This window comes from Aedes aegypti, chromosome 1, assembly GCF_002204515.2.
Source record: "Aedes aegypti strain LVP_AGWG chromosome 1, AaegL5.0 Primary Assembly, whole genome shotgun sequence".
In the NCBI taxonomy this organism is placed as follows: domain Eukaryota; kingdom Metazoa; phylum Arthropoda; class Insecta; order Diptera; family Culicidae; genus Aedes; species Aedes aegypti.
The window spans coordinates 144363392-144385641 of NC_035107.1; the positions used below are offsets into that span (position 1 = coordinate 144363392).

At 39.8% G+C, this 22250-nt stretch overlaps 1 protein-coding gene and 1 long non-coding RNA gene across 2 annotated transcripts in view; one reads left to right on the plus strand and one right to left on the minus strand.

The window, feature by feature from the left end:
- The window catches only part of LOC5565053 (synapsin), a 169063-nt gene that overhangs the window by 141343 nt on the left and 5470 nt on the right, over positions 1-22250 (plus strand). The window contains exons 8-11 of the mRNA XM_021849534.1: positions 2327-2547; positions 2619-2715; positions 19684-19851; positions 20373-20646. Coding sequence (XP_021705226.1) covers positions 2327-2547; positions 2619-2715; positions 19684-19851; positions 20373-20646 — 760 coding nt within the window. The remainder of the gene's footprint in view (positions 1-2326; positions 2548-2618; positions 2716-19683; positions 19852-20372; positions 20647-22250) is intronic.
- On the minus strand, positions 2746-3508 carry LOC110677850. The gene is made up of 2 exons (XR_002501241.1): positions 3218-3508; positions 2746-3125 (listed from the first exon to the last, which is right to left on the minus strand). It is a non-coding gene; the product is annotated as an uncharacterized LOC110677850 (long non-coding RNA).

The window sequence follows — 22250 nt, forward strand, 5'->3', positions numbered from 1 at the left end:
TGGAAAAAAATATGTGACCTAAGATACATAAGTGTCTACGGTACTGTAGTACATAATTGTTTTTGTTGATTTTAAGAGAATCCAAGAGAAAAAAATCTAAATTAACTCTTAAAGTTATTTTCATAGATATCTTTAGACAAACATTTGGATAAATCCTTGGGTGCATTTATTCACCAATATGTAAAAAAAATCCAGTCGAATGAAAAACTGTTACCTGCTAGCTAAGGGTTAATGGAAATCTCAAGGTCGCTTATCGGCTTGTTCCCTCAACACCCACAAAGTTGGGAGGCGCTCACTATGAGCTGGGACGACTCGAAATGAACTCCTGCCCACTGGCTTCACACGTGTCGATTGAACGGAAATAAACTGTAATGTTCGACACCGAGAAAAAACTCTCATGCAAATGAAATATGGAAATCCGAAAGTGGAAGAAATTTGGTTCCTTTCTGAACCCGACATAGTAGAGATGCGAACAGAAGAGGAAATATTAATCACCAGGGCTATGCTCTTTGAACAAATAGCAAATAGGCAAATTTTCATAATAATGCTTACAATTTATTCATGACGTCATGCATGGGGTACTTGCTTGTTTCGGCTACAACGGATCGCGATCCTGACAGGGCTGGTGGCGGGTACGGTGGCATTCGGGTTTGGTGGTACTGCTTGGGTTGCTATTAATGTGGCGACCGACTCACGACAGGCATGCGGGGCTGGAATCGGAGCGGTAGAGGTACCGTATTTTCTTCACTGAACCGGTAGCATGATGGGTTGGCGACGGAGATGGTGGTATAGGGTGCTTGGTGACTAAGAAAATGGCGGTGGCTTCAAATATCGGTCGACAGGGCTGGTTCGACCTTTTTCCTGGTTTCAAATATCGGTCGACAGGGCTGGTTCGACCCTTTTCCTTCACAGCAATGTTGACGGTGCTGTTCGGACCTGGACGCGCTTGACTTTTGGCCACTTTCTTCCTCACTGTGTCCACTCTGACCAACCGGATTCTCGCCTGCCGATGAAACGCACAAAAGAAAAAGAAAAAGGCCCGCTTCGTGGACTTGCCCACAAAGTTAGTACCCCATGACGTCATATTATTTAGCCTCTCACAAATCACCCTTTGAATTACAGACATGTAGCAATTACCTTTTTCTTGGCTTTTTGTTATCACAACTATACTTTTTAATACACTCACAAACTTTTAACGTGTAATCTATAATACATTTTAATCACATTAGAATTAATAAAGCTACTAACTTTTATCTACTAACCGTACTAACTCTACTAATACCTTTTTAACCACTTTGACTATATAGGTGATTGTTCGTATTAACAACTAATTGTCCTTCTAACAATTGCCACCTAAACAAAAGAAACAATAACCTTAATTATTAACACTTCCACTTCTTTTTTAACTTCTTACAACCTTTAGAACTAATTAAAATGACTTTTTTCGCGCACTACTTCCACTTTGAGATTTCCAGGTAAAAAGAGATTTTTTGCATAGCCATGACGGCCTTTTTATCAAAATCGAGAATCCTCGATGCAGCCGAAGTTCTGTCGAAAATCATTCGTGTCCAAAGATCACGAACGATTTTTGACAGTTATGCTCATAACATGGCGGTTTACCCCATTATCGATTTGGGTTCCACCTATGAGCGAGTAGTACACCTCCGAGTGGAACTTATGTTTCACCACGGAGAGCCGTTCACAATGCCCAAAAGCGCTACTCAAGGTAAGTAGTGTTGTGAGTGGTGCAGAGCTCTGACACTCATCAAGCCACTGAGTGCAGCCCCTGTCCCATGCAATGATGTTAGTGGGAGACCTACTTTTGGAAAGGGCGTAGTGTTATTATAGGGGAAAAGGAATATCCACTTGCGGTGGAGCCAGCAAGTAAAAATTGTACCAACTGGTTACAAAACGAAGAGAATTTTATGGACGACTAGAACAGAATCCAAATAGTAAATTGTTAGAGGAATTCTAAAATTAATACATTGTGAAATAGCTTATAAAGGAATCTTTACTAAACTTCCTGGAAATTAGTTAGCTTTTAAAACAACAGAGAAATATCTGAAATACTTCCTGAAAAAAAACTGTATTAAATTTGCTAGACAAACTTCGGAGGAATTCTTCGAAGGAAGATGCAGACTTTTCTGCAAGCATCGATGGATTAATTTTCAACTCATACTATAAACATCATCATTCTGCACCTTGCTTCATGAACGACCACATTATATCCATTTGGACGAATATTTGACTTGTGATGTAATAATGTATACTATCAATTACTTATGACTTAACTTTAAATTATTTTTTTTTGTCTCTTTTTTTCAAGCTCGCCTGGCAACGGTTCCCATGCGTACTGAAGGCTGGTCACTGTTACGGTGGTAAGGCAACCGCTAAACTAGATAACCCAGGAGCGTTACAGGATGCCGCTGGGCTGTTGTGCGGTACTGGACTCTCCGACAGCACCTCATACTGCAGCCTGGAGCCGTACGTCGATGCCAAGTTCGATATACACATCCAGAAAATCGGCACCAACTACAAGGCATTTATGTAAGTTACTAACTAATTGCTCTACATTTAATCCTTAACCGCATTGTTTAAACTTTATTTTCATTATCTAGGAGAAAGTCCATTTCTGGAAATTGGAAAACAAACCAAGGATCAGCCATGCTCGAACAAATTCCAATGACGGAAAAGTACAAAGCCTGGATCGATGAGGTAGGTGTTCACTTGATTTACTTTTACTAGTTTTCTAACTAACAAAACCGGAAGAAGGCATTCACTTAAATGCAATTGTGCATTTAATCGTTCAATGACTCCGCACTAGAAATCGTCCATCAATTACGTAAATAATTATGGAAGCAGAGGGTTTAAGATTTCTTAAACGCCATACATGTGTGAATCTGGCTAATGACCAATCAATTCGGAATCCGGAAACACTCCCACGGATTATCCACGGAAGTTGTCATCACTTACGTGCATGGCATTCTAGTACATCATTTTGTGTGGGCGTCATGAGTAGTCCAGTCGAGACAAGTTTGCGACCAGTCGTCATAATTAATTATTCTATATCTATACCTTCATTTCTCGATCAATCTTTGCCACACACGTCTGGCACACATCAAACGCTATCGTAATCCATGTAGGTAGTTCATGCGAATTTGATACAAAAATAAACGAATCAACCCTCCAATTCAAGCAGATCGAATGAAATGCTTACCTTTGCACGAACACGTTGAACAGGGTATACAGATAAATGTGTTTATTATTCTTCCAATTTTAGTTTGTTTGAATACTGTACTGAATACATCGTTCCCCGAAAATATTCACTTTTCAGTGTGCTATCGTCAATGTTCTGACGCATTGCTGACCTAAACATTGTTCAGGGATTAACAAAAGTGGTGCTACCCTGGTGTACCTTTACGAGAAATCTCGCGGAACATTACTAAAGGACCTATCTAACATTGAGAGGCTCTCTTTGTTTACTTTCTCTTTCATTAATAACTGTGTCACATTAACCTCTTCTGTTGAGTTTTTTGTATGAAACGCTAGTCAAGAAAATTGACTTTTGATCTATAGTGAAAAACTTCCCAAAATTTTTAGTATTCCACTGTTATAATCGAAAGAGAACGAGAGAGGAGAGAATCTCTCATTTGTACATAGGTCCTTTAGTAATGTTCCGCGAGAAATGATTAAAACTGTGCATAAAAGCAAAACTGGCCCATATGGATTTTCGAACCAACATTGTCTTTCATCACAACATTCATGTTTTAAGGTGAAACAGTTTTGAATCAACTTCTAAGATTGCACTAAAACTTCAAAGGCACCAATTTCGCAAAGAAAGCATCCAACAACCGTGCACTTTTTATTTTGGCTTTATGCACTAGCAGTAAGCTTAAAATAAGAAGATCAGAAACGTTTGCCAACTATTTCTCCAGTTTTGTGCCTTTGAAATCGTGAGTAGGGGCACAAGTCGGCCATTGTGCCGGCCATCTTTGGATTCTGAGATGTTTCACCTTAATATGGGCACAATGGACACATTAAGCAAATGCTAATTTTAGGACCTTACAAAGACAATAATTTTCGGTTACAGTTGCAGTTTATTTTCATGTTCAATTCAAGTACCACGTGCTGCATTCATTCATGGTGATAAAACCATATCAAATATCAGAAAAAAAAACACTAGATGGAAAATTGGGTTTAATCAAGGCTGGCAATAAGTTATCGTCGCAAAATGTACACTTGGTTGTGTGAATTTAGTGAATCCATTTTTAAAATCCTTCATTAGTATTATTTCGAACATAACATATATTTCTTATATCTAGGTGTTCTGTGTTAGGCATCCAGATCGTCCTAATTTGGTAAAACTAAATGAGGTTGTTATTAATTTTTTGTTAACAACATATTACATTTCTCGCGTTTAGTATCATAAGGGCGTAACTGCAGTGATCGATTTCTCTTCATCGATATTCTCTTTAGTTAATTATTTAGCCGGGCGACTGTTTTTGACTGCTATTTTTGACTTAGTAGAAAGTACTCATCATACTTTATCGTACTGCACCGTAAAAGGTTTCGAAAACCTATTGAATTTCTCGTAATAATGCAAAGAGAAAATCGACGAAGAGAAATCGATCACTGCAGATACGCCTGTATGATACTCAACGCGAGATTTCGTTTGCCGTAACAGTTAAGAATGTTTACAGGTAAATTGGTAATTAGGGGGGCGATTCTGAAATTTGTTGGCCTCAAGGGGGCGATAGTCAAAGAAGTTTGGGAAACACTACATTAGAGAAACGTAATCCAATAATAATTTTATAAGTATATTCCACACCAATTTACACTGCTACAGCCATAGTAGTAGTTTTGAACATTGCATCAATCATTAGACTCAATTTTTCGGTTAAAAAATCAAAATAAGAGGGAGCCATGTTACTAGAAGTAGGTACAATTTCTGTTGGGATTTTCAGTCGATGAAAAAACGGAATAGAAATTACCTGTGACAACTTAAGGTGCAAAAAAAATGAAGCAAATGTCAAAAATTCAAAAGCAGTTTTCGCCCTTGAAATCAATAAATCGGAAAAGATAAAAACACACAGCCTTTTTATTTTGCAAATAAAACAGCTGTGTTTTTATTTTTTTCGATTTGTCGATTTTAATGGAGAAAACTGCTTTTTCACTTTTGACATTTGCTTCATTTTTACTTGGGCCTTAAGCGTGGATATTTCCATATGAATTGAAACAATTCGAACGGTTACCAGTAGAAAGAAAATATGAGGGGAGGCGCTGAAATTACCTACGACAACATTGGCATAAGAATTTCCTTGGGTATTCCCATCCAAATTGAAGAGACTCGTATGGTTACCTGACGGAAGAAAATTAGGATGTACATAAATTAGCATGATTATAATTTACATTATTGGTATGATTATTTAGCAAAAGTTTGTAATCTAAAAAATGAAAATTGTAGGAGATTCTGCCTGGGGAATTCCGGCTGCGAAAAACGACAATCACACTGGCAAGAAAAAATACTTCTCGGGTTTATTTATTTGCTCGAAAATTCAATTGTTCAACCACCTTGCTTATATACCAATTAAGAGAAAAACTTAAAGTCAATAAGAGATAATGATAGGGGGTCCGTAGCCTTGAGGTTACGCTTTCGCTTCATAAGCGGAAGGTCATGGATTCAATTCCCAGCCCCCCCAAAAAATAAACCGTCCAGCCGCCAGAAGATGTCGCACGGAGGACCGTGCATAGGGGAGCACATCCATCCTCCGTCAGTATCAGATGGTGACTGAGACAAATTGACCCACTTCGCAGGCAGCTAGCCTCAAACGACTCAGGAACACGGCAAAACGAACCACCGCAAAAGAGCAATGGACTATGGCTTATGGAAATCGATTGGACCAACAGCAGAGCACTCTCCTACCTGCTCGGTGTGAGAGCAAAAGAGCAGAAGAGAGTGAAAGCAGATGTAAATATAGATAAGTTAAAAATAGGACTGTATCGGTAAGGAAGATACAGATAAAACTGATTTCGGCACAGTAGTGGCCACGAGCACGGAGTGCCTCAATTAAAAAAAAAAAAAAAAAAAAAAAAAAAAAAAAAAAGAGAGATAATGATAAAATGACTTTGATAAAATATGCCTATTCTCAGGGAAAAAAGGGGTCTATTTCGTCCCATGTGCTCATCATGTCCCAAATCCCACTACTTTACTAGGCATATAAAATTTACCAAACTAGAAGTTGTTGCAGCCCTATATTGAAAAATGAAGGCATAACAGTCTCTATATAAACGTTCAACCAAAAAAGCAACTGCAAAACGTGAATTGAGTACAGTTTTATACATTTTGCTAATCAATAAAGTAAAAATTATTTACCTATGCGGTGATGCTAACTGAATATGGCATGCATAAATGCACTAGAAAGTTATGAACATTTGTATGAGTAGGCAAACTTAAAACTTTGTGCGACATTTTCTCAATATCTACTTTTTTCCCTATGGGACAGGTATGCTTTTATGGGCAGAAAACCTGCAAGCATGAAGGTGTTTATTTAGCACCAATCGTCTCTTTCACCCAGTCGCCTAGTCGGCCAGCCATCGCTATTGGTCGTCGACGTCATCGATTTTACGCTACAGTGTATTTCATAACTATATTATCACATCGTGCAACAGTTGCAAGGGCATTGTCAGTCTCACCTTTTCATTTCTCTCGCGAAAGGTTGGTGTTCGAAGAGTTTTGATTATGAATTATCAAATAGTATACAAATATGGCTAATTAAGGCCAATTGTAGCAAAAAATTTTTTTAATAAACACAGGGCAGCCTCAATATAACACCAATTTTAATTCCCTAAAGTTTTGTTAAAACCTCAGTGTAACGTAATTTTTGACTCTGTAATTTCCAAACTTAAATAGCATGTCATATTCAAAATATTTGTCTTTATTGCAAAAATAAAATGACAACGAAATGCTGAAAATTGTATCGAGTTGTCTCCATTTTCAGTGCAAAGAAATGTCTGGTTCTCTAGATTTGTGCTATTGAAAAGTTGCAGCTTCGTTTCATATTCACCTTAACCTGCAAGTCATTTCCTCATAAAAATGTTACATTTGACAACATCACAAGTTGATACAATTGTGTCAGATACTGTTTGTCTGCTCTAGGGGGCCAGATATCCGTAGCGGTAAACGCGCAGCTATTCAGCAAGACCAAGCTAAGGGTCGTGGGTTCGAATCCCACCGGTTGAGGATCTTTACGGGTTGGAAATGTTCTCGACTTCCCAGGGCATAAAGTATCATCGTACCTGTCACACGATATACGCATGCAAAAATGAATATTGGCATAGTAAGCTCTTAGTTAATAACTGTGGAAGTGCACATAAGAACACTAAGCTGAGAAGCAGGCTCTATCCCAGTGGGGACGTAACGCCAGAAAGAAAGAGAGAAGACTGTTTGTCTGAACTAAACACGCCGTTTTTATTATTGTTTGTGGGTATTGCAAATCTGGAGGTCTGGCAAAGCTAAAACAGATGATTCAAGTTTTCAATCAATGACGCATTATAGGTGCCGTATGCTAATGATCAATTCATTGAACCTCGTAGTGTGAATGTCAGCACTTTTTTATAAAACTGGTTTAAGTATCGTTTCATTTCTCAGTATCGTCACATTAATCATATAGTGCAGTGAGACAATTTAAAATATTCAAAGCTGTTTTACCTATTTTCAACTTCGATAAAATTGCATTTCCTTTAACTACAAGGTGTTCTTTATAGGAATATTGTATTGTACAGAATTTTTCGTTCAACTAGCGGGTAATTTCTCTGCGAGTGCTGCTTTTCAATGGGCAGTTTATTAGGGCACTCATAATTGTCATCACTTTATACATTTTAAGGTGATTAACAATTGGCTTGTTCAGGGGTACCCTGTTTTCTACATTTTCTGGTACTACATTGAAAATTGAGCCAGAATCCAAAGTTTCCTAATTTTCCGTGCCTTGGAACAATTTTGAAAACACGTTTGAACTTAGTATGGAAATCGCGTTGGAATCACCCCTCGGCAAATTTTACCTTGAGACGAGCTATCATTATGTACACTGGTCCCACAGTTATGAATCATTTAAGGCTCTGCTTAAATTTGAAAAATTATAGAGAGCAAAATAAATAATATTATTTGATGAAATCAATGCTGAATGGTAAAGTGGGTTTATACATGCAGTTCATGCACAAGGTTGTCATTAAAATTGTTGAAAACATTTGAAATTTTCACTTCTTCCGACATTATCTAAAACCACAATTTATGAATCGGCAAAAAAGTTGTCCACAAATATGAATGTGAACACGATTTATGAATCAGTTGATTAATTTTAATTATTTTGCAATTAAATGCTATATAGTGGGGGACCAAAATCCGTACAGGCTCAAAATCCTTAGGGATGGTACACAAATTGTCACGTTTTTTGTATGAGCCCTCCAAATTTTTTGTAAGGCTTGTCACGCTTGGCTTGACCCCCCCCCCCCCTGGAGCGTGACGTAATTTGTGCATGACCCCTTACAGTTCATACAAAAACGCCTACATTTTGTATGAAGTAGACGGATTTAGATTCAATTCTTAGGTGTACGGATTTCGATACCGCACGGTATAGTTCATAACACTGCCTCGGACAACATTAGTTATATCCGGGGGTGAACCAGAACCAAGTAGGGAGACTTACGGCTTCGGCACCTTGCAACTATTATCGGCAACCAAATTTCAAACGCCAAATACACAGTATTTTACTATCAAAACACATCAATGAAAACATCCAGATGATTCTTCGTTCTGTCAGCTACCCGCTAACGAGATTTCCGAGCAGGAACAAACAATTTCGCCAAAGATGTCAGCAATTCAAATGAACACGCCTCAAAATGCGACTAATTTGGAGCTTTCGAAGCGATTCAGTTGCAGCTCTTATGGGAAAGCTGCCGAACAGAAAAAGGCTGCCGACAATAGTCACACTGACAAGAGATGTTCGCAGCGTTGTAAAAACGTTTCCAAAAAGCTTTTAACAAGTCTGTCGGTGTGAATCGATAAAGGATTGATCAGCGCATAAATGTAAACAAACAAACACGTAATTTGTCTGCTGATGTCCGAAAAAATCACAAGAGAAGCGCGGCATCGGCTTAGACTGCCGAGAATACGTCTTCTTCTTCTTCTTCTTCTTTCTGGCGTTACGTCCCAGCTGGGACAAAGCCTGCTTCTCAGATTAGTGTTCTTATGAGCACTTCCACAGTTATTAACTGAGAGCTTTCTTTGCCGATTGACCATTTTTGCATGCGTATATCGTGTGGCAGGTACGAAGATACTCTATGCCCTGGGAATCGAGAAAATTTCCATTACGAAAAGATCCTAGACCAGCGGGATTCGAACCCACGGCCCTCAGCATGGTCATGCTGAATAGCTGCGCGTTTACCGCTTCGGCTATCTGGGCCCGAGAATACGTAAGTTCCCCTATTTCAAGAATCTGCATGACATTGCTTATTTTTAAATTTGGTACTGAGCGGGTCTGGTGAACATTGAATTTGTGAATTCATATGCTTCTGGAGCATGTTCATTTAGAGGATGATGGCAGGTAGTATAATTGAACAATCATTAGATCTAGATGGCAGAACTCGTAAATGCTTGATGCTTGGACTGCTATGAGGATTCCAATATTTTATGGCGATTATATGGTGACACATTACGTACGTGAAAAAATCGGCTACATGATTGTAAACGATACGCCATGACCTCTGATTTCTTGATTTTTTGAAAGTGTGAATACCTTTTACTGCTCCATATGTCTGATAGAAGAGCCAACAGTTTAGCCTGCGAGTTAATCTAAAAAAAACTTACGTGCAACATAAGTGATCATAAAAATGACAAACAATTGGTATTGATATCAATCAGGAAGGATGCAAACCAGTTCTTTTCTTTCCCACTTGTTGTTTTTGGTTCTTCTGCAGAAGCAATACCCCGTTTTTATAGCAAAATAGGAACAACCTATCAGATGTAACTAAAAAATTCTTTACATTTTTTACATCTATATTGTTTCTTTTTGTCCCTCACAAATTTATTATTTTTGTATTTATCAATAAATTATTCAACATAATAATCTTTGAGGCCTCACATAAAAAACGTCCACAATTTTCATAGCCATTTAAGACTATAATCTCCATAATAACTTTTTTCATAAGATTTTGTTTTTTTTTTCAAAATCATGGAAATTCATTAGTATTCTCAGATTCCTTTTCCACAAAAAAATAAATGTTCGTAGTTTATGAACGGTCCCAAACCACTTTTGCTCTGCCGTAACAAAATTTTACATTGGAAATTAGTTGAAACTAAGAATCATTTAAAAAATACTAAGTACTAGTAGTTTGAACGCCGATTCATAAATTGTGAGTGGTGTATATATTTCCCACAATCTATTGATCAAGTATTTTACTCAAAAATCTTAGCCAAATCCGTAAAATACATCTTTATCTTTCATAGCTATGTTTATTGAATCTGTAAATGTTGTCTAGGGCTCAATCTCTCACAAAAAAAAATCTTTGAAACAAACTATAAAACGTCATTTCTAGGTAGGCGTCAATACGGCTTACAAAGTTGGCCAAAAATACAGCCCAAATAGCTACAAAAAGAATTTAGTAATATTGTTGGTTCATTGAAACTGGAAATCTATTTATTTATTTATATGAATAAAAATGGTGTGGTGTTTGTATGTCACGTAATAACTTGAGAATGGATGAACGGATTGACGTAAGTTTTTCACTGTTGCACTGGTAGTGGTGAACTCGCCTGGGGCGAAAAACCACTTTAATAAAGAAAAAAAAAACTGTTGCACTCAACAAGGGATGCTACGTGATCGTGCGGAGAAAAAGTTTGGAAAAGTCTCCGAAATAATTGGGAAAACAGGAGAATACTACTGTGTCGTTTTGTACGGGGGATTACATGACGTTTTACAACAGTTTATAGTCATCAAGTATACTTGATAGCAAGACGAAGTTTGCCGGGACCACTAGTTTCATATAAAAATCTTATGAAATTTACTATTAAAAATAAAATAACATAATCTCATGTTATTATGTCTCTGTTTGAAATCGTATCAAAAAATAGTTGCAACGCTTATCGAAATTTCGTAAATATCTAATGAACTAGTCTTTAAAAAGCAACAACACTTTGAATAACAGCTAATTTTGAAAAGAAGGGAGAATCTCTTGTGAAGTTTTCTAAACCATAATTCCCTGTACAACTTATATTTAAAAAAAACTTACTTTATTATTCGTCTTGTTGAATAACATATCTTCGATAATTAGTTAGCAGTATCTATCATACGGAGTGGAGCAGCTTTTAATGAATGAAATTGTTATTCTTGGATGTTTTTATTCTTTCTAGTTTGCTAGAAATCATTTGTACCTAGTTCAAGTATTAGAATACCGTGATCTATCTGAAAAAAAAGTATTTGGGATGGTCCATTCTGGGGAATGGTACATTCTGGCGAATGGTTTTCTGACAAATATCTCACAATCAAAATTGGGGCTAAAAACCCAAAAAAGAGAGAAATTGAAAACAATAGTTCCAACACTTAACCTAATAAAGAAAATGAATCATCACTATACTTTTTCACCTGTATTTTAGTATATCTAATTGTTGGTTGAAAATTTATGTTGACACTTTCAGCCGTCGCACCATTGTATTTTGTACAACACTGCTAGAAACATTTCACGGTGTACAGCATCAACGTGGTGGTTCTGACGCTGGCAAACCGCGAACCGCGTGACAACTTGAAGATTAACAAGATTAACTGAGGTCATCAAGATTCATGACAGTTTTCCAATTATTGAAAAAACATATTGATTTTCGTGTTTAAATGGTTTTTTTTTCAATGGTCTGAGAATCAATAGACTTGTTTCGCAAAAAATCATCATTCTGTAAATCGTTGCGTACTATTTCGGTTTACACGTTATTTCGCGTATTGTGGGAACAGCCATTTTCATTTCAGATTCTTTCGATTGAGGCATAGTTATTGACTTTATTATGTTTGAGATCTCCTATGTTATTCGTAATATTTTGGGCATACTTTGACTAGCCGGAGCACCATCGTGCCAGCTCTGTTGAACGTCCCAACTAACACTAGGACGATCGCACTGATGGGGCTACCGATTTAGCCTAGCACGATTCAGCATTTCTTGACGGAGATAAAGTCGAGGTGAACGAAGAACTCATGTAATTGGGCTCAATAGTGACCGTCGACAACGACACCAGCAGAGATATCTAGAGACGCATCGTTGCTGTAAATCGTGCCTACTTTGGACTCCGCAGAACCCTTCGATCGAGTAAAGTTCGCCATTTCCCGAAATTAACCACCTTCAAGACGCTAATTAGACCGGTACTTTTCTATGGGCACGGAACATGGACATGCAGCGGATCAACGCGCCATTCGTGTTTTTTTGGAACGGAATTGCACCAACTGCTGATAAAACCAACCAGTTTTTTTTTTCGTTAAAGTGCAAACGGCTTCCTTAAAGCGAGCAACACGTCAACAAATCTTTCCTATCCAAATTGAACTGCAATCGGACGCAGCCGATGCCGGTACTGTTAAGTACAAATAATGGGAACCAAATACTAGCACACTGAGAGTATAACTAATCCCAAGTAGCATCCAACGTTTCCATACCATCTACCAGAGCTGATTTTGATTTTGCGTCTCCAAGAATATGGCCATTCGTAGCAACTACTTGTACTTCCAGCACAGCCTTCCATACCGATACAGCTGGAGATCACCACAGCAGAAATAATCACAAATCGACCACGTTCTGATTGATGGACGGCACTTCTCCGACATTATCGACGTCAGGACCTATCGTGGCGCTAACATCGACTCTGACCACTATCTGGTAATTGTTAAACTGCGCCCAAAACTCTCCGTTCGTTAACAACGTACGGTACCGACGGCCGCCCCGGTATGACCTAGAGCAGTTTAAGCAACCGGATGTCGCAACTGCGAACGCGCAGCACCTCGAGGCTGCATTACCGGAAGAGGGTGAGCTGGATGAAGCCCGTCTTGAGGACTGCTAGAGAACAATAAAAGCTGCCATCAACAATGCAGCTGAGAGCAACGTCGGGTACGTGGGACGGAGTCGTCAGAACAATTAGTTCGACGAGGAATGTAGGCAGATTCTGAAGGAGAAGAATGTAGCGCGGGCGGTCATGCTTCAGCAAGGGACCCGAAAGATCGTGCAGTGTTTTGCACGGAAACGGCAACATCAGACCCGGGATAAAAAAAAAACGCCACCTGGAGGAGACGAATTGCGAGGAGATGGAACAGCTGTGCCGATTTCAAGAATCATGTAAGTTCTATCAGAAGCTCAACGCATCTCGCAACGGCTTCGTGCCACGAGCCGAGATAGCAGGGATAAGGATGGGAGCATTTTGACGGACGAGCTTGAGGTGATCAACAGGTGACAGCAGCACTTCGACGAACACCTGAATGACGCTGAAAGCACAGGCAATGAAGGTCGGGACAACGGAGGAAATGCCTTCGTCCGTACTGCAGGCAATGGAATCCAACCAGCCCCCACTTTGAGAGAAATTAACGATGCTATTCACCAGCTCATGAAAAATAAAGCTTTTTAGATCTGTATAGATGTAAACTAAATAAATGAATGAATGAATCCGTCGTTTCCTTGTGCAAGTATAGTTGTTTTTACAATAAAGAACTGTGGGTAATAAATAACTGTGGGCAGTCAATAATGCTCATGATGTATGCTCCGTTTTGGATTTGTCTAATTGATGTTCTCAGAGTTATGAATTATTATCATATATTGGGCTTCGTTGCCATGCGGTTAGTGTCACCAAGGCATTTAGCCGCACCGAGCTAAGGAGTTCGATTCCCACCTCAGGCCGAGAGTAATGTTTTCCGACTGTGCCAATGGGCGTTGCATGCTAGTCCGATATCTAGTGTGTTGCTTCCTTCAATAATAAAGCATAACTGTTGCTTATGGAAAAATACTGTTTGTAACCTCTCAAAATGGTTACATTTGTTATTTTGTAAATATTACCTTAATTTTTTATTACTATTCTTCATACTTATTATTATTTTCCTCATCATAATTATTTTTATTATTGCTACCTTCATTACGATTAACTGAAATGTTAAAATAAAGAATACACACTGAAATTGAAATAAAAGAATTTATATCGAAATTATCCCACCTGAACATCCCCATCCCGATTTCCATAACGCCGACTACACACCGCCGCTACCAACGACAAATGTCACAGACATTGGTAGCCGTTCGAGATCAGCGATGACATAAAACTGCTTGTCACCGGACAGAGATCCTCTAATAGGTGAACCACCGTCAACACCGATTGTACGATAATTTTTATCCGGTATTTTTTTGAAGTAGTGAACCGAACTTGCGCACGGAATCAGCCATTGTACTGGGAAAAACCGCGTAGTGAAGCATCCTTCGGTGGAAGTGTTCAAGGGGCTGGATTCTGCCGGCCAACCAGTGTTCAAGTGTTGTGAAGTTCGTGGAAGACCCAGTCACCCGTCCGGGCGGCTTCCGAGTGTGCTGGTCATTTGGAGAGATTTGCGGTCGGTCTAAGCCACCTACGCCTGAAGAACTCCACTCAGTCCGGGCCTTCAAACTTTCCACAAAATGGTCGTCGGAACCGTCCTCCAAAAGGAACGAATTGGGAGTCCGTCCAAGCAGCATCGAGCGTCGGTTGAAGCAACGCCCCGACGATGATCCTGTAACAGGTGTGTCCTACCCAAAATAACCCCCCTTTCCTAATATTTCGATACGAAAAATGAAATTATAACGTTTATTAAATGTATAGAACTCTCTTTTCAATTTGTTTAAACGCTGAGCCCTGCTTCTCTCTTTTCTAATCGTTGGGTTCACCTTGGCCACATTTGGCGTAAGACTAAGTCCAAGTTTTTAAGGGAAGTTTTTCCGCCTCCACCCAATTTCCTCACCGGAGTAATTTTGAACGACCCTGAGTCCCCAAGAAGGCCACATTAGGCTGGCCCAAAAAAAGTAATTCTAACATGTTAAATGACAAAATTTTGGGAAAAAAATCAAATTATTCTTTTTTTTTTACTAGAAGTCAATTGAAGCAGCGAAAACTTACGATTACACCTTTTTGCAGACAATTATATTCGGAGCATCTAATTGGGCCAAATTGCACGAAAAATACGTTGCTTCAACATCAATAGAATAAATATTATATTTTAGCATAGCATGCATAGCATAGCATAGACTGACTGTACATGCCAATGGTTGCTACTCCGTGATTGATCGGAACTGGTAATAATTGCACTGCGATCCAAATGAATAAGGGATGGGAGTTTCCGCTTACTCTCGGAGTGCAATTTTAGCAGATCTAATATTATTGATCAATAACGGCGCCGGCCAAGTCCTTACAGTCAGTTGGGATAGGGAAGGAATGTTAGGGCACAGAGAACAGACATGGAGGCTCGAACAAAATTTCATCTGAATTATGTGTAAAGGTTCGAATCAACCATCAGCGCCGCCAACGCAGACTGCCCGACATACAAACTCGTTTCGACAACACGATGTCACTAGTGAACGTTAAAATGCATTAGCACACAAAGCAACGCTAGCGACAAGTGGCAATTTTTGATATCGACACTAGAGCCAAAGTGTAAAAAACGGCAAATTTGTAGCGTTCTCAATCTGACGACAGCGCCACGTAACAGGAGCATAACGACACACTTTGAAATGACCAGTACAATGGTTTACACACGCTGACGAGAAAAGATGAACGTCTGTTCTCTGTGGTTAGGGTGTAATGATTGTTGCTTCTAGAGACCGAGAATACCTCTGCATCTCCACAATCACCACAGGAAGGGTGTTTATTAGTAGGGAAGGAAAAGATCTGGGAGTCACCTTTGGTCGGTGATGCGATCCATGGATAAGGAGGAAAAATACAATTTATACTTAAAGCTAGTTTTTAGTTTTGTCTCAAAAAGTTTTTGGCAGAAGATTTAAAATAAACGTCAACATCTATCATGTCGAACCATTCAAAAGAAGTTTTTATTAATGGTGAAAAGAGAAAAATGTATGCGTATATTTTAAATTATATGAAACAGGAATAATGCCGACACTTGTAGTGACGAACCATACATAGTTTGTTTGAAAATTACATAAAAGTATTATTGAACATTATGCCACAAGAAGAAAAGTCTTTGGTAGAAGTTTTAAAATAAACGTCGACATTCATAATGTCGAACCATTCAAAAAATATTTTAAGAAATGTCAAAAGTTTTATATGTGTATTACAATTGTAAAAAACAGGCATAATGTCGACACTTGTAGTGACGAACCATACAAAATTTGATTGAATATTACATAAAAGTAACGCTTTCATGAAAAAATTTGTAACAGTGAAACCTCCATGAGTCGATATTGAAGGGACCATCGACTCATGGAAATATCGAGTCATGGAACATCGACTCATGGAGGTATCACTGTATCATAAGCATGAAACGAACTCACCAGTTGATAATACATCCTCGACTGGACACGAATATCTTTTCGCATTCACACAGCGCGAACAGCAAAACTTCTCGGCGCCCCGAAAACAAGCCGTCTTGCTTGGGCTTTCCAAAACACTGCCCAGTAAAACCCGCGAATCGAAAACCCGGCGTCCCGAAAACAAAGGGTTTGTTTGGGCTTTCCAGAACACTGCCCAGCAAAACCCGCGAATCGAAAACTAAACTCCCGGCGTCCCGAAAACGAAGGGTCTTGTTTGGGCTTTCCAAAAAACACTGCCCAGCAAAACGCGTGAACCGAAAACCAAACTCCCGGCATCCCTAAAACGAAGGGTCTTGTTTGGGCTTTCCAAAACACTGCCCAGCACAATACGCGAACCTAAAATCAAACTCCCGGCGTTCCGAAAACGAAGGGTCTTGTTTGGGCTTTCCAGAACACTGCCCAGCAAAACCCGCGAATCGAAAACTAAACTCCCGGCGTCCCGAAAACGAAGGGTCTTGTTTGGGCTTTCCAAAAAACACTGCCTAGCAAAACCCGCGAACCGAAAACCAGACTCCCGGCGTCCCGAAAACGAAGCGTCTTGTTTGGGCTTTCCAAAACACTCTCAATAGAATAAATATTATATTTTGTAGAAAAACTCAGATGAAATTGTTTATTTTAAACCTGACAATGTTTCTTCATATAATAAAAATAAACAATAAGCATTCACTGAATTTCGGTGAATGAGATGCCGAGGATTTCGGCACAGCATCTGCTCAGCAAATTTTGACAGCTGGATGAGTTTTGCATTTTGCAGTGGTGCTCGGCACTTTGAACTTTTAACGAGATTTTCGCCGAGATCTCATCTGTTCGGTTCTCGGAAATTTGTTTTGCCGGCCTCGGCGAAATAAATTGAGTATGTACGTGATTGAAAAATACGGATTTGATACTACGCCCTTCGCTTCGTACCAATCCATTACAGGCTTGGCGTAATGTCACGAAGCGAGATCCGGCCAGAACAGCATGGGACCATGGTGAGAGCAGAGGAAGGGCAGCAAGCGCTTCTGCAAGCATTCCTCTCGATAAATCTGCCCGTTTATGGTGCCGATTGTAACGAACGGCTTGCTGTACCGTCCGCACTCGCAGATCGCCTGCCTCAATAGGTACTTCTTCTCAAATTTCTACCTCCATCTTTCTCTTCCGGAACCTCTATCCGGGACGTACCGACAAAAAACTCGAGGATTTGTTTGTTGTCCGCCTTAATATATGTCTCGTCATCCATGACGAGACAGCCTGACTTGACCAGCCACTCACGATACAGCTTCCGCGCACGCAATTTGGCCACAGTGGTTTGCTTATCAGTCCGGTTTGGCGCTTAACACGTAGCCCAGCCCGCTCCATGGTCTGATGGACGAACCACTTCGACGAATTGAATTTTCTGGCCACCTCTAGGGTGGAGAGGTTCGGATTATTCTTAAAGTACTGCCGTATCTTCCGCGCCCTCTCTGGGTATTACGTTTACGCACCGCTCGATGGTCTTCGTCTCCTGGAACATCTTCACAACGCGGGATACGGTGGAATGGTGGATTCCAAGCCTTTTGCCGATCCATATGTGCGACTGAGCAGGATTATCGATCACCGCGCCCAAGATTTGCTGGCATAACTTTTCTTGTTTTGAATGTATCTTGAAAACTACTTGACAGATAGCCATAAAATTTTGCACACATAAACATAATACTCTAAACTGGTATTACTCAAAATTTCATTAATTTTTATTCACGCGATAAAAAGTTACAGCCAAAGCGAAGTGTCGCATTTTTTCAAGTCCAATCTCGACAACAGCTTTTCTTAGGAGTTTATTACATCAGCTATACAACTAAGAGTTTTTGTGTGAATCATATGTTTCTATGATATCGTTGGACAGTGTTAAACGATGTTCAAAAAACGGTTAACATAAGACGTAAGAAATAGCAAAAAATAACAATGCGTTTAGTTCACAAATTGAACATTTCTTACAGTATTGGTCATTTCCTGTGTAGCTCTTTCGTTTTTTTTTTTTTTTCATTAGAGTACCGAATTACTGTGTGAGTCTGTGTTATTTTTAATCAGGTTTAGATGAACTAATAAATATTAGTGACTTTCATCCTGACTGTTTTTAAACATCATAATGGAACTACCATGATGGGATAATTGACAAAACTAGCCAACGATTTATCTTAAAGTTTGAAAGAACTAAGCAAAAGCCCTCAATAGCACATTATATTGTTAAAGTCTAGTTTGCGGGAGATACTCTCAACCTTAAGCTTCAGTTGAATACTGAGTCGCTATTGAAGGGACCATCAAGTTGGGGAGGTGTCGAGGTACAGAACGCAATTTTTTTATGTTTTTACTTTTCATTATCTTAACAAAACACTTTAAAGTGTTCTATAACTCGATATCTGCTTAAATCGATGGTCCCTCCTACACCGAGTAATGGAGAATTCATTGCAATTGCAAATGTAGTAACATATATGTTATATATGTTGCATTTGAAATCTAGTAATACAAAATCACTGGAACACTGAAATCGAATTGTATGTAACACAATGATAATAAATAATACAGCTTACGTTGTGCTTTGCAGCAGATCAGAGTTGAAATCTGCTCCACCTAATAAAATTCATGATGTGTTTTCTCGGGTTATGATTTCACCATATCTCAACCAGAAACCAAAAAGCTAAGAACCGATAATCGATCAGGATGGTCGAGCCTATTCACATTAAAGTGGCCCATAATAATCGAAGTATGTCTTAGGTCACTGGCCATAATTTTGTCCATTTGGATTCCCAGAAAATACTGTGAAAATTTGAACATAGTCTGAGGAAGCTCAACGTTTGTAACAGAAAATCGAGAAAAGCAATCAATTTCAAATACATTATCAGCCAAAGGACGCGCTGTGCAACCGGTTACCGATCATATGAGGTGCAGCTAATATTTTTTACAGTTTGAATTTTCTCATACAAAACGGGCCACCTTAATACACCAGTAACACAGCCGACGACATCGGGCAGCAACCTGCAGCGCAATAAATTATAGCATTTAACTGATCTTTAAACATGTTTTGATCTTTATGCTTGTCGGCTTCTCTATTAACTGGTCATTTCACACCATGCTTGTATCTTCCGATAGGTTTCGGAGCTGTTTGGCGGAATGGAAGTGTGCGGCATCGCAGTGATCGTTTCGAAGGAAGGCAAAGAGTTTATCATAAGCGCTTCGGATTCTACCTTCCCCTTGATGGGCGATACCCAGGAAGAGGATCGACGACATATTGCTGATCTAGTTGTTGGACGTATGCAGGTATGATGATCAATCATGCCAACTAACTGAAATGGTTTATATTTATTGTACAACTGTTTTTAAGTTAGGACTGAATGTTCATTATTTATATGCTTACGTTCTTTTTCTATTAAGGAGGAAAGGTGTTTTTTCTGAACTATGATTTTCTACGTCTACGTAAGGCGTATTTGACTCATTTCGAAAATAATAAACGTATATACTTATAACTTATATCCACACTATGAACGCAAAGGAAATATATCTAGTTTTCTCATCCACAAACATGGTTAAAATATCAATGAAGTTGATGAAATAAATTATTCGTTATAAATAAAAATATTCTCATAGTTGTACAATTATTTCTTATTTATTTTATTTTTTATGTATTTGATTTCTTTTTTTTTTATATGACAAAAAATACGTCGTATCCAAGTTCAGAACAAATTTACTCAATCCAAAATATCAAGTTTTGTCTATTATGTCTGTCTAAAATCCGTTAGAATTGTCATAGAGCACTAACTTTCAATATTCTTTTTGAACAGAACGTATGCCGTCCATCAATGATGACGAAAGCCACTTCACGCTCATCGATCTCTTCTCGGGGCGGCAGTCCAACAGAGGAAATGCCACCGGTTCCGATTGGAACAAGACCGGCTCCGGTTGGTGGTGGCCCTCCGCCTATACCTGAGCGCACAACACCGGGTGTTGGATCGATTGGCCGCCACGGTAGCATTAGCAGCCAGTCTGGCGAAATTCCGGACCAACCTACCGAAAAAGCTCCAACATTGAACAGCTTGGGAAGACGTGACTCACAAGGTATGTTATTTTTATTATTATTTATAGGTATGCTCCAAAAAAACATATAATCATGCCTTATTTATTTATCCACTTATTATTACATCAATTAATTTGATAAAACCTCGTGAACGATTTTACGCCATTTCACTCGGCCTATTTCTCTTCAACGTCGATTTCGTCTCACTTTCTTCTGATCCTGTTCCATCTGATCAAGCCACCTGGCTTGCTGCAATCCACGCCTCCTTGTCCCAACAAATTTCGACGCGAATTTTGCAGCATTGTTTTCCGATAGTCTTGCAACATGCCCTGCCCAGCGTCCCCTTCCGTCCTCGCCACCTTTTGAATACCTGGTTCGCCGTAGAGCTTGGCGAGCTCGTTGTTCATTCACCACCGCCACACACTGCCGCCCTTTTGTAAACGGGGTATATGACCTCTGTATGTTTCCTCCTCTGTTACGGCTATACCTGCAGGCGACGAGAAAAAGTTTGGAAGCCACTCGAAGACCCTCATGATTTTTTCACTCAAGCGCCATTCAAGAAAATGGAACACACGGATCTGAAAAACGCAATCCTGCAGCTCACCAATCTCATCACGCAGCTGCAGGAGCACATTGAAGCTCAGCAGCAACAGATCGAAAACCTGGGGCACGGACACACTGATGGTGGTGAACAAAGAATCACGCACCGTCAATATTGTCTCTTGCAACCTGAAGAATTCTGAAAAAAGCAAAAAAGTACCCAAAACGCCATGCTGGAAATGTGATGACTAGCACGGTGTAGCAGTAAAGCTTCAGCACGAATCAGCGTCCGACATCACCATCATATCGAAAGATACTTGGATCAGCATCTGACAGCCACCCACTCAACCGACGGAAGGATCTACTATCACGGACTCTGGTGGCAACCTCAATCTTCTCGCCAATTTCCAAGCCGAGATCACCATCAAGAATGTTACCAAAACCGGTTGCATTTTCATCGCGGGCAGCGCAGAACTAGACGTTCTTGGAATCGAGACTACAGATCTGTTCGATCTGTGGTCTGTACCGATCACCATTGTACCGACCAACATTCCGATCAGAATGTCAGTCAACTTAAGCAACACTTCCCGAAGGTATTCCAAAACACGCTTGGCAAGGGCACCAAAGCGCAGGTGAAGTTGTACCTGAAGTCTGACGCAAGTCCTTTCTAGTGCCCGAAGTGTCCAGAGGCGTACGCTGCACTCTCCAAGGTAGATGCAAAACTCAAAACGCTCCAGAATAACGGTACCATTTCTCCGGTACGATGGTGATTATTCGGCTGGGCTGAACAACGCACTAGACTGTAACCGACATCCACTGCCTCATCCTGATTACCTCTTTGCGGAACTGGCTGGGGCACGTTTCTTCACAAACTGCGACATATCCGACGCTTACCTGCAGGTCGAGGGCAGAAGGAATCACGAAAACTGATCACTGTGAACACTCATCGTAGCCTTTTCCAGTACAACCGAGTGCCCCCTGGAGTGAGTCGCCACCGGGTGCTTTCCAGCGCATCATCGACAGTACGGTGGCCGGCATACCTAGAGTCAAGCCATACCTGGTTGACATCCTCATTGCTGGTCGCACGGCGTGGCGATCGCAATCT